The sequence below is a fragment of the Sebastes umbrosus genome, chromosome 13 (assembly GCF_015220745.1).
Source record: "Sebastes umbrosus isolate fSebUmb1 chromosome 13, fSebUmb1.pri, whole genome shotgun sequence".
Classification (NCBI taxonomy): Eukaryota; Metazoa; Chordata; class Actinopteri; order Perciformes; family Sebastidae; genus Sebastes; species Sebastes umbrosus.
In genome coordinates, this window is record NC_051281.1 from 8,971,365 (window position 1) to 8,984,167 (window position 12,803).

The 12,803-nt window shown below is 41.2% G+C and overlaps 1 protein-coding gene across 10 annotated transcripts in view; it reads right to left on the reverse strand.

The window, feature by feature from the left end:
- Positions 1-219: 219 nt before the first annotated feature.
- Positions 220-12,803, reverse strand: part of stxbp5l (syntaxin binding protein 5-like) — a 169,959-nt gene continuing 157,375 nt past the window's right edge. For 5 of the 10 annotated variants that reach the window (XM_037788943.1, XM_037788948.1, XM_037788945.1 and 2 more), the window contains 7 exons: positions 11,130-11,231; positions 9,928-10,167; positions 6,563-6,926; positions 4,759-4,924; positions 4,048-4,159; positions 3,617-3,837; positions 220-3,013 (listed from right to left, as the gene is read on the reverse strand). In XM_037788943.1, the coding sequence (XP_037644871.1) occupies positions 2,972-3,013; positions 3,617-3,837; positions 4,048-4,159; positions 4,759-4,924; positions 6,563-6,926; positions 9,928-10,167; positions 11,130-11,231 (1,247 nt within the window). In that variant the 3' untranslated portion in view covers positions 220-2,971. The remainder of the gene's footprint in view (positions 3,014-3,616; positions 3,838-4,047; positions 4,160-4,758; positions 4,925-6,562; positions 6,927-9,927; positions 10,168-11,129; positions 11,232-12,803) is intronic. The other 5 variants (XM_037788952.1, XM_037788950.1, XM_037788951.1 and 2 more) reach the window with 1 other exon arrangement.

Genomic DNA, 12,803 nt, shown 5'->3' on the forward strand with positions numbered 1-12,803 from the left:
TAGCTTATATGTTAAGTATGTGAAAATCTGAATTTGTAAAGTAACTAGTTATTATAGCTCTAGTGAAGTAAAAACGTACAATATTTCCCTCTGAATTCTAGTAGAATAGAAGAATAAAGAGGCATTAAATTGGCACTTCTTATAGTCTATAGTTGTACTTCATACTAGCAAAACAACGGCAGCTGATTGTGGAAGCGGGGCCAGTGAAACAGAGCTCTCAACTGTGTACATCAATCAATGTTTATTTCAGTTTGCTTTTGCATCAACATATTTTCAGTTCTTTTTTGTCAAGTAATTTCTATTACACTAGTATAATATCAATAAGAACAAAAAGTGGTAGAATCCATTTAAATAAGACAAACTTTGCTGCCATCATTGAGAAAACCAGAGAAATGCTTTTTTCAGGATACTACAGTGTGAAGAACGACAGAGTTCCAGTGATTTAGACAGAGCCAGAATACCAGATACAGTACCAGCAGTAACAGGTACAACATATACAGAGAAAAATATCCCAACAATGTCTTTATCTTTTAGCTTTTTTTTTTTTGTTTCACCTTTCTTCCAAGATTGAGCTGTACAGTTAATATAAAAACCAAAAACATACAAACCGAAAACATACTAACAAAACACCCTGTCAGTAGAAGTCAGATTTTTTTTTTTTTAATTATTTTATTTTTTGTTTTTTTGTGTGTTTTTCTCTGCCATTGAAAGAACTGCACTGAACACAAATCTCATTGACGGTACAGAGATAGGAGAGAAATTTATTATTTTTTTTTTACATGTTTTTAAGACACCTCATTGAATCAAATCATGTGTTACTCCTGAAATCCGTGTGAATTAGGATTTCAGGTGACTTGGGTTTGGTGAAAACAAATGAGTCTGAAGGCCATTTACTGTAAAGCCTAATAAGGAGCCTGACAGGAAGCAGGCATAAATGACTAGCGATGCAGATACTTGTTATATTTTTTAGGTTTTGAGCGCATGTGTCGCTGTGCATATTTTACGTGGGAGTGACGTCAACATGACCAAGGCGCAACACTTTCTACGTGTTAATGCTCGTGTGCATAAAGGCCTGATGTGTGAGAAATGGATATCAATAATCCTCTGTTTGGTTTCAATTCAAAATACAGACAAATACACAAGTACAAAATATCCTCCTCATTAATGCTGTTTGCCCGTGTCATGTGGCTACCCATCGACATGTACAACACAATCACAATATGATACACGACCATGTATCATGAAACATTTTTGTTGTTTTTAAACATACAACAGCCTTCGGTTGAGAGAGGCTATCACCATCAAATATAGGACTGCGACAAGAGGATATCATAGTCATCAAGAACAATATTGAACGAAAAAAAAGAACCTTCAGTTGAAATCGTTTGTGAATGTTTTACACATGTACATAGTTTCTTCACTGACTCACATCTGAACATCACTGAAAAAAAATACTGTTACTTCTCCTGAACCTTTTTACTGATTCACAAGGTGGCGGTTATGAACTCCTCTTCGTACTCCCGTCACAAAGACGTTGTTGACAATCATTAAAATTATTGTTTGTGATCATGAAAAGAGGACCGCTCAGGTTTAAAACGCATAAAACCACAACTTCTAAGGTGGAGAGAGATGGGAGGGTGTCATTCATTTTTGATTGCTTTGGCGGAGAAAGAGTTGCTTAACATTTGTGGCACTCTTTCTCTCTCTCTCTCACACACACACACTCACACAACCTAACTCTGACAAAGGCAGCTAAAGACTGAAATGGTGAACCAGCAAAAAATAAATAAAAAAAACACCCTCTTATTTTTTCATAAAGAAAACTGACTTATTTGACTTTGATAAATGCCCTCTATGGCCGACTCCGAGCACTACGTCTCATCTGTTCTGATCAAACACACGATGACTACCACATTATTAGCTCTTTGTTAGTTAGTTTACAGCGAGTGCATTCACTCGTCTTGTTTTTTATGGCACGTGAATAGTATATATAGCTATAAACACACTGTGTCCAGAGCCTTTGAATACGTCTCACACCAGTCTGTTCTCTGTTTTCATACAACTGTAGTTGGGGAGTGAGATATTCCTCATCGTCATTTAATGCTTTTGTAAGTAGCAGCAGCCGGGAATTAGTGTGATTAGAGTGCGCACAGGCAAGTGTAAAATACTACTGATTTGTGTTTGCACTGTGCAGCCCAGAGTAGTTGTTAAGAACATCAACATTAGTCTAAGTGTGTGTAGAGAAAGCTAACTATGTGCATCTATATTGTGGCGTTAAATATTTGCTGAGACTAAGAAAAAACAATTAACCAAAAATAAAATAAAAAAAAAAGGGAAAGGAACACAAGTTTTGGCTTAATAGCGATGCAGGTATACATTTCCCTTTTTATATATAGTTTTTTGTCAATATTTCAAAAAATATAAAGTTTTTCATAGTTTCTGTTGTTGGCTTACATCATTAAATAAAACTTTTTATTTGTGTATCCTGTTAAAGTAGCATGCTGCTTTTTATTAATATGGCAGTTGGATATTTTTTAATAGTCATCCATTTTTGTTTTCATGCATTTCTTGTTGGTTTCTTAACTTTTTGAGTATCTACACAGTGAGGTCCTGAAAACCCAACCAAACACACACACACACACACACACACACAAACACACGCAATCACACAAACACACACACAACCAAACACACGCAAACACACAGACAGACTTGTCGGATATTTCCAGTTCCATCTTCAGTCCCTTAAATGCCGCCATTCGCCATTCTCTTCCTGTCTCTCATCACTACGTGTCTAGACAAGGAACTAACACGTCCTCGTCCTTCAACGGTGCCGCAGCCCGTCCAGAAGCCGTAAAAGAGAAAGTCACTCTTGAGTCTCTCTTTTAATTGCTCTCATTTATAGAGTGAAAGTCCCTGTTCCGGCATAAAGCTCCCAGCAGTCCAAGGGCAGCGTCAGTCCTCTTTGCTATTAGAACTGGTACCACTTCTTGTCCTTGCACTTTAGCATCAGCTGTAAAAACAAAAAGTCACATAGTGTTGATGGTGAGGAATAACAAGATGTCACTGCTTCGTTTCCTCTGGAATAACACCCCATTTTTAAAGAGGACCTATTATGCATATTTTCAGGTGCATACTTGTATTTTGGGGTTTCTACAAGAACATGTTTACATGCTTTAATGTAAATTACCATACCTGACCCTCCACCTCCTGAAAAGCCCAGTCTGCTCTGATTGGTAAGCCGGCCCACTCTGTTGTGATCGGTCAACCAAAAGCTTTGTTTGAGGACGTGCCAAACTAGCCGCTAGGCAGGTATTATGCAAATGTGTTACTTGGTGACATCACCACGTTACGGAAGAAAAGTCAGGACTTCAATCAAGGCGTTTCAGGCAGTTCAGGAGCAGTGTTTCTGTGGGGGGGAGTAACTCCCTTTGGCGTGGACTTTGGGCTTTTTTACTTTGCAGACCATTTACATGCACAAAAGCATAATAGATCCTCTTTAAAAGTTTGCTTTGAAGGTGTTGTATGTAGCATTTTTTTAAAATCAGTATTTTTTGTCATAAATTTGGTCGTGTGCAACATTTTGTTTATGAATTTTTGATAATCTTTCTTTTACCTCATGAGCGTGTTTGGAGAAGGTGTCTGCGCTGGACATCATGAGGGCGGTCCGGTCCTCTAGCTCCCCCAGCCTCTGGCCTCTCTCATCCAGAGCGATGCGGGCTCGTGCCAGCTCACCCACAACTCCGCCAGCCGCGATCTTCATGCCCTCCATCCCCGCCTGCCCAGGGATGTGCTGGGCCAGACTCCGAGAGCCCTTCCCAGCTGCTGCCTCGCCAACTGTCAACAACATCAGGTAAACAGAGAAGTGACGGGAGGAGCAGAAATAAAGCACATGTTGGGTCACTATTCTAGCTATGATGGAGTTTCAGCCCTTTGCTAGTCATACAGTTCCTTCTAGATATTGATTTATTAAATACATTTTTTTTATGTGGATTAGTACACACTAGAATGAAACCCTTCATACAGAGAAAAAGAGAAAAAACGCACAGAGCTCCTCTCTGTCGAAGTTATGGGAATTTCCTCCAAAGAAGCCCTTTAGGAAGCCTCTGTTCTGGGCTTCTGGTGTTTCTATTGGTGTAAACAGCTCCCCCAGCATCTCCTGAAATGAATGAAAATGAAAAAAAGCAATTAATACAATCTTTTTTAAAACACTGCAACAGTGAGGTATTGCTGATATTTGTCGATCACACATTGGTCATCGTTTGTAGGATGTTTACTTCACTTTCTCTTCCCTTTGTGACACATTTTCTTCAATGACTGGGGAGAACCAGACCATAATCTGAGTACCTGCTGCCGCCTGTAGGTGGCACTATGGCAGCATCATGTTACAAGCTCCACTGACGTCTGTTATCATTAGAGAGTGTACAGTGATGGCTCTTAAAAAGAAATCTATGTATATAAACATGCCAATGTCTACACGCACAAACACTGTTAAACTATATTAATACAATCAACCCAGTGGAGTTCAAACCACACAGGACAATTGTGACATTTCACTTCACTTATTAATGGCACCAATAATTTTCTGAACTCTAAACCAAAATGTGAGATGATACAAATTGTCAATCAAGCTGATTAGAACGGTCTCACTGGAATGTTAAAGCAAAAAGTAAAACTGTGAGAGGCTGCATGTCATAGGGAGGGAGACGGATAAACAGACTGATATATTTATACTGTATATATAGATAGAGAGATGACCTGCAGGTTGTCACACATCTCCTGGCTGTATGTGATTCTCTGGATCTCTGTCGGGGAGCTGAGATAGAGCGCCTGCCCCCCGTTGGTGAAGCAAAAGGTTCTTGCAATACGCATGTCAGTCATAGGCAGGTAATTGACATCCATCAGCGGTCTTAGACTGGGCAAACTGTGGGCAGAGCGAGAATAATAAAAGACAGGGTTAGACACCAGGAACACCTGTACCATAATAAAAGTAAACCACACATTTGGGCAATGCAATTATAGAAATAATAATCATGATTATCAAATTTGAAGTGGGAGCCAAACGTCAGATATCTTCCACAGATATAAACAAAACATTCATTTTGGACCCATCAACATTTTTAAAATGATTAATTCGCAAAATTAATATTTCTTTTGAGGAAAAGCTGTACTTTTATTCGGCACCTTTCTAAAAGCTCTGTGGATTTCTTATTTCTTAAAAATAATTAGTCTATATAAAAATGTTAATTAATTTACTATAATAGTGTTAGAGCCGAAATAGATGTTTTTGTAATTGTGGTTAAATAAATGTAATTTATGGTATTGTTAGATTGATGCTATACTGCCCTTTTAATACAGGTGCGGGCCTCCCTTTGTGTGCAAATAGGTTTTTGACCACAGTGAAAATGTTGTTTTTGAAAGGCTAAATAAAAATGTAAATGTAAATCAGCTTTTATTGTCACACAGTACATTGTACACTCTCTGCATTTAACCCATCCTAGTAGTAGGAAAAGTGGGCAGCTACTATATAGTGCCCAGGGAGCAGTTTGGGAGTCCGGTGCCTTGCTCAAGGGCACCTCGGCAGTGCCCAGGAGTTGAACTGGCACCTTTCCAGCTACCAGTCCACAGTCCGTACTTCATCCATGTGGGGACTTGAACTGAGGACCCTCCGGCTACTACCGCCCCCAACAACAAATAAATAAAACATTTGTACATTTTGGAAATTATTATATCTATTTTTTTCATTAAATTTTGACTTTTGGACTTAACAACACTCTGTTTGGATCGCACGAGTCGGAAACAATCCTATGCAGCTACCACTTTAATTTAATTCTATCAATAGTATAGTACTAAAAATAATAGTATAGCTTGATTATTATCTGCAAAATACAAGGTTTAAACAAAATGTGGCCTACTAGGTGGTTTTTAAATAGTTTTACATACAGACTTTTGTATAATCAGTAAGTGTGCTGTTATGATTTTAGTTATATATGTGCAAATCTAAGTTCGACAACCTCAGAGCAGACAAATCCTGGACCCAAGGTTGGAAACACAACTATTAATAAAATGTCAAAATTGAAATCACATGAAAAAACATGAAATCTAATTGTATTCATAGAGGTAAGCGATATCAATAACATAGGACAGTGGTACCACCAATTCACATCCATCCAAGCAGAAAGGAGTTATTCCTACATGGACACTGTAGTGCAGCTACATAATGTGCAGATTTGTTCTGCATTAAAAATATTCTTGTCTGTGGAGAGAGGTGTGTTTGAGAAACTGAGACCATTTAGTCGCAGTGTGTTCAAATTAAATACTAATAATTTAATCACACTATTCACAGATTACCTGTGATAAGGAAGCAATTTATTTAATGCATCAGCCTTCTAATGCAAAGCGTCAATATGCAACTCAATTTGGTCTAATTAATTGTCAAGGCCAAAGCTGTTATCTCATTATTATATGATTAATTGTGTAGCCCTGGTCTTATACATCAAATTGAGAATACAGTGTAACCGGGTAATTTCAGGTAAATAGGCAAGTTTAGTGTAGGTTATACCTGAGTGTCATAACGTGTCCGTTGGCACAGAAGCAGGCCAGGCACACACTGTTGGACACGGTCACCACGTCGGCTCGCAGCACAAAGGACGACTCGGTGATGTTGTGGACGAAGAGGCAGGACTGCGAGGGCATCAGGAACACTTTGGCCTGCCTCTCGGAGCACGCCACAGCCAGATGTCCCTCTCCCAGGGTCTCCTGGGAGGATGACGGTGAAAAGTGGACCAGCTTACGCTTACACTGTCGGTCAGAGTCCTCGGAGAAATTGAGGTCCCGCCAGACCTCGTAGGGACTCTGGATGAGCGCTCCCATGCAGTCCAAGAAGCTAAGGCGCAACACTGAGCCCTTCAGCATCAGGACCGTGCCTGGGAGGGTTTGGGAAGAGTCAGCAGAGGGAAGAGGAAAAACATGAAGTCTGAAAACTACAATTTCTATAATGTGGTCAAATACAACATTTACTGCATAAGAAACCATCCACAGGAGCACTTTGAAAACACACAGGGAGAGTTCAACAATACCTGCCTTTCTGTTCACCAATTCTTCCTCTGAACTGAATCTGTGACGTTCCAGTAATAAGCTTGCTTCTTGTTCAGTCTCAAGAGAACAACTCCTCCTTCAAAGGGATGGGATTTTGGGTCTATTGATGTTTTAACTGTGAGTAAGAGACCTTTTCCTCCCACAGCAGGGCTTCTGGACGGGTAATGCATGTCTGAGTGGCTCAGTTTTGTTTAGACAGACAAAACGTAACTGCAAATACCTATCCGTGTTCTTGTGTTCAGAAGGAAGTCAATGCAAGGTCACGCATGACAAATGCCCATCAGAGTTCTCCATGACAACAATTTCCTCTAATTGACATAAATATAGTTTTAGAAGCCCTTAAGTGTGACTAAGACCTGACTAAGAGAGCTGAACTTTCAAACGCTGCTCACTCAGCTTCACACAGTGGGGGAAATTACCTGCTCTTAATTTAAAAGCCTTGTATTCCATCAACATTTCTCTCATATGTCTGAGTGGGTGTTTTGTGTCAAACACTTAAGTGGAGTTGAGATGAAAGCTGAGTGGACCCTATATCATTATTTGTGAAATTGCTAGTTCACATCACAGTTATGTGTCTCACAAAAGGCCAACTACACCAGATGCAGCTATTTTCAGCAAAACAGCTCAGATAAACCCGTTGCACTCCAGAGACACAGTTAGCAAATAGCTGGTGAACATAGTGGAGCATTCGGCAGATGTGGCTGGCACCTGATTCAATTGTTATCAGGCTTTTAAACAGGTGTTATTGGTCTCTATAAGCACCATAGATGTGGGTCGTCAGGGGCCTACTACACCTACTACATTGTAAAAGTGAAACTTAAAAGTAACACGTTCTGACATGTTGTAAAAACTGCATGAAACATTACGTTTTGAACCCTGTGTTTTGTGTCACATCCATCATCCGTGACCTCCACCTTTTATGGAGTTTCACATTGTCTATACAACAGACTTCAGCTTCTGCTCCTGTCATAATTACTACGGACGCTAGAGGTCGCTGTCATGTTCTTTTATACCTTCTTTCGGTGATCTACCAAGTGAATAAAAGATAAACCTAATAGTGGGTGTAGTAGGCCCCTATTGACCCACATCTATGGGACTACTAGCAACTGATAACGCCTATTTAATGGCTTAACAACAGTCTAATCAGCTGAGCTTATGAGCATATCAACTTCAGAAGGTGATGATATGTCAATGAAAAAATCAATGAATGCAGGTTGAATGTCCATGACATCATGTCCCTTATCATGTCCCAAAGCTGATGGAACCTTTGTCATATGCAAAACACTTAAAGATAAGTCCAACAAATGTAATTGGAACATTTTGTGCTGATAAAATTAATCATCATTTTGAGCTGGGCCAGCAGTTAAGAGAGGCTCCATTGCTGAACAAATGTGGTGCAGGAATAACCCAGAAATGAGTTGGCATTTTAGCACTTCCGGTTGCCTTGTCTGGAAGTCAATGGGTTTTTTTAATAGTTTTTTGGTTAGATGCCTAAAATAAGGTCTGTGGTTAACATAAGACACTTTTTTTTCTACGATATAAAATACATCAATAAATACCCCACTTGTGAATTTTGAAACTTTTACGTGTTTTAAAAAAGGCGGTTGCTAACGAGTGGCTACATGAAACTACTAAACATCATCACGCAACACTCTAGTCCGCTTTTAGTTTAGTGGTGGTGACATGAAGTCATTCGACTGTGGTGTAGTTTGTTTATAGCCTATAACATTAGCTTTTTACTTCTGGCAATTCCATTCCCACTTCAAAAATCATAAAAGTGGTGTTCATTTGTGGAGATTATCTTGCTGAACAAAATGTGTAAGTATCTTAAACGCTTGTTTGCCACAGAGTTTACTTTCTGCAATAATCCAAAACCCAATTGAAAAATCCCATTGGCCTTTTGTCGAGGGAACCCGGGGCGATGCTAACTTCCTGGTTGGTCTATAAAAACATGTCATCCCTGGAGCACTCTATTTCCTGTTGCAGTTAGTTAATGCAGTAGCTGACAGGAAGTAAACTTGGACCATATAGCTGTTGCCTTAGCAACAGAATGGCAATAAAAAGGTCTATGATCCAAATCCCGCTGTGTTCCACTGAGCAAGCTTCATGACAAATGACTAAACAACAGGGAAATGGAGAACATGCAGCGCATTCCCTTTACTCTATTTCCATCACTGCACATTCAAACATTGAAAATCCACATTAGGCTCTGTGTCCGTCATGTGGAGCATAAAACCATCATAATCATCACAGCTTCAAACCCACAGGGGAGAGGAGAAATTCAATAAAACAGATTGAAAACGCAATACCACTGAATAGGTTTATGGCTCAATTGTAGTGCTGGGTGAATAGTTTCAATTTTGATATCATATTTAGATTTTATTTTGTGGTCTTCCTTCTCAACTTTTGATTCATTATCTCTTTGCCTTACAGGCCGAAAGCAATTTTTGCTGCTGACGAGACTGAAAGCAATTTTAAACCCTTCAATAGATTAATTACAGGGATTTTGGGGTGTATAGTGGATTTTCCATTAGAACAATTCTGATCTATTACATCTTATCTGTCTTATCTGTCTCTAAAGTTGGCCATTATTTTTATCTGTTATAATAATATTGTAATCACCAAATGTGGGAACATTTGTCGCAACTAAGTAATAAGCCAGCAGTTCTACTTACTTGGTGGAAAAACCAGAAGTGAGCACTATGGAAATGTTGGTAATAATCCCTGTTTGTGCAGGAAATGATGCGTACAACTATGGTTAAGGTGACCAGGAGCCTCTATAAGGTTCACAACACCTTCTTGATGAAACCCTGTCTCACTGGGACTCACCGCTGGGGCCAATGGTCACCGGTTCCTCCATCCTCTCCTCGTGTTCGATGGGAATGGACATTGGGATGAGCAGGACCACGCCTAAGCTGGTGCCCACCCACAGACACGGGGTGGGCAGGGCGTCACTCTTGCGCCCGTAAGACTCTCCGAACTGCAGCGTGGTGATAGCCTCTTTGGTGTCCCGGTCGATGCTGGACACGCTGGAGCTGCGTGAGCGGCTGAAGGAGTTTTCACGACTCTCTGTGGCGAAACGCAGCAGCACGGCACAGGTGGTGGACACGATGCAAGAGGAGAGAGAGACAGGAAGTGATGGCGAGAGAGAAAACAGGAAGGTAGAACAGCAATGTGGTGGGAAAAGAAGAAAGGATGGCGGCATGAGAGGACAAGCCGTTAAACAGAAAAACAGTAAGGAGAGGGAGAGTGATAAGGAGCGCGGAAACAAATACTCCTATAAAGGTCACATATGGTTTGTCTGCAGATTGTATGTAAGGTAAAACACCTGAACACACAGGAAGAGATGTGACACACTGAGAAGCAAAGTGATTTTTGTCATTATAAAGAGACAAATCGACAGAAACACACACACTTCTCTTTGTTTACTGAAAATGCACAGATGTTATATTCAGCGGCCTGGTGACACACTCAGATACACTGCATGTATCTACACGCAGACAGATACACACTTTTACCGACAGACACACACCAGAATACACACACACACACTGGCAGTTGCACCAAATCCAAAAACTGGTTTAACTCTGTTAGAGTGCTACCCATTCACGTCCTCCGTTGTGTACTTAAAGCCTCCATCATAAAAGTATTTCTGTATTGCTGCATGTCTGAATTATTCAGAGCCGGGCGATGTGCAGCACTGCATGCCCGGCCTAATGTCACACACTGTGCAGACTTTATGTAACAACAACTACAGATGGGTGGCATACACGTCAGACTAAAATGAAAGCAATTTTGTGTGACTATTTATAGGGGGATATGCTGTGTACTGTATGTGGCCTGCAAAACATACACTTTACACTGCTGCATAGATGGTATCACCCCGCGTCTACACCTCGGGACAAGCACTTCTAGGCATGTTTTAGACGAACAGGGCCACAGGACGGACTGACATACTGACTGACGGATGGACGGACGTATAATCACCAGCAGGACAGCAGTTGAATGGTTTGTGGCCGAAGCCCCCTTACCTTTCTCGCTCCAGCAGTAGGGGGCGCTGGAGTGGTGCTCGTCGTGGGAGTACATAGCGACTCCGTGTAACTGCTGAAGCATTGCCCTCCTGGATGCATAACCTACTCGCCCCCCCCAACAACATGAACCCCCATATAACAATGCCCCAAAGAAACACACGTACACACACACACACACACACACACAGCCACCCAGGCAAAAAACAAACAAGACGGACGGATGAACAGCAGTACCGGAGGATGACAGAAAGAGAAAGAGATAATGAACCAAACTGAGTGTGGAGAGATTGCTTCAAACTTATACAGAGAGGGCGACTGAAAAAGAGGACTATGTTTCTGGTGGCCACACAACCTCTACTCGCTTATCCATCTTCTCTTTAAACCCATTTTCAGCACCATCTGCTCAACTGTTGGCAAGCGTAGCCGCTTTCTATGCTTCTTATGTTGTGAAAATCCTGATACAGCATCCCTACATGCAGTCCAGTGTGGGTCGGTGGAGAGCTACTGTGCAGCACTGTTGCACGACAACCAAATTTGATTACTGCCTTCTTTGATACTGCTGTAAGTGCAAAAAACGTTTGGAGTGGATCCCAGTTTACGAACTGGTTGCAGAACTGGTGATAGGAGTCAAATACAGGACCAATTCAGTGCAAAACTGATTTGAAAACTCCTGCAAAAAAGGTACTACAAAGCCATTTTTTTCCTTGTTTACCACAGTATCGAAGCAGTATCAATATATTTAGACATTTTTAGGAAAGATTCTGGCATCGTGACAACACTGCTGTACGATGCCGCTGGCAGCCACAAAGACAAAACAGCCGTTTGCCGCGAGTCCGGGCAGCAACGGCTCGGTTTTGCCCGTGTGTCACCGGGGTGTGTTTACGCTGTGTGACAGAGCCTGTGGGGCGCTGGCTAATGAAAGTCAGGCACAGTGGTGCTCTGACAGGACACAGGGAACCCCGGGGTCTCTGACAGCGAGCTAGAGGCAGTGTCAGGGAGGTGATAAGGGAAGGCAGGACAATCTGAAACGGTGAGACGGACAAAGTGCCAGATTTATACAGTGGTACACGCACATACAACCACACAGTGTAGAGAGACGAGGACAGACATCTGGAGACTACGCAAACATCTTTTTTTTTCATTTCTGCTACCGATGGCTGTGTACAAAGCTTTGTGCCAGGTTTTGCTTTAAAGGGATAGTTTGGGGGTTTGGAAGTGGGATTGTGTGAGGTACTTATCCATAGTAGGTGCATTACCTAGAGTAGATGACGGTCGGCACGCCCCCAGTTTGGAGAAACAGACACGAACCAAAGCAATGTGCTGCTGTGGATGGGGCCTTTCTTTTAGGTGGCTAAAATACATTTTGCTGCCGGCCCCGTCCACAGCAGCACATTGCTTTGCTTCCGTGTGGTAACTCTTGTCTGTTTCTCCAAACTGGGAGAGTGCCAACGTCATACACTGTAGGTAATACACTGACTATGGATAAGAAACCTCATACAACCCCAAACCCCAACAATCCCTTTAATTCCTATAAACACATATAAATATACTGTATCAGATTTTCCAGGATTCAATTGTGAGCCTTATTGGGAATTAAGAAAGCTTTGACCTCAAAACGTAACTTTTTAACAGTTGAGATAAGTTAGTTAATTATTGCAGAGATCCAAGAGGGAC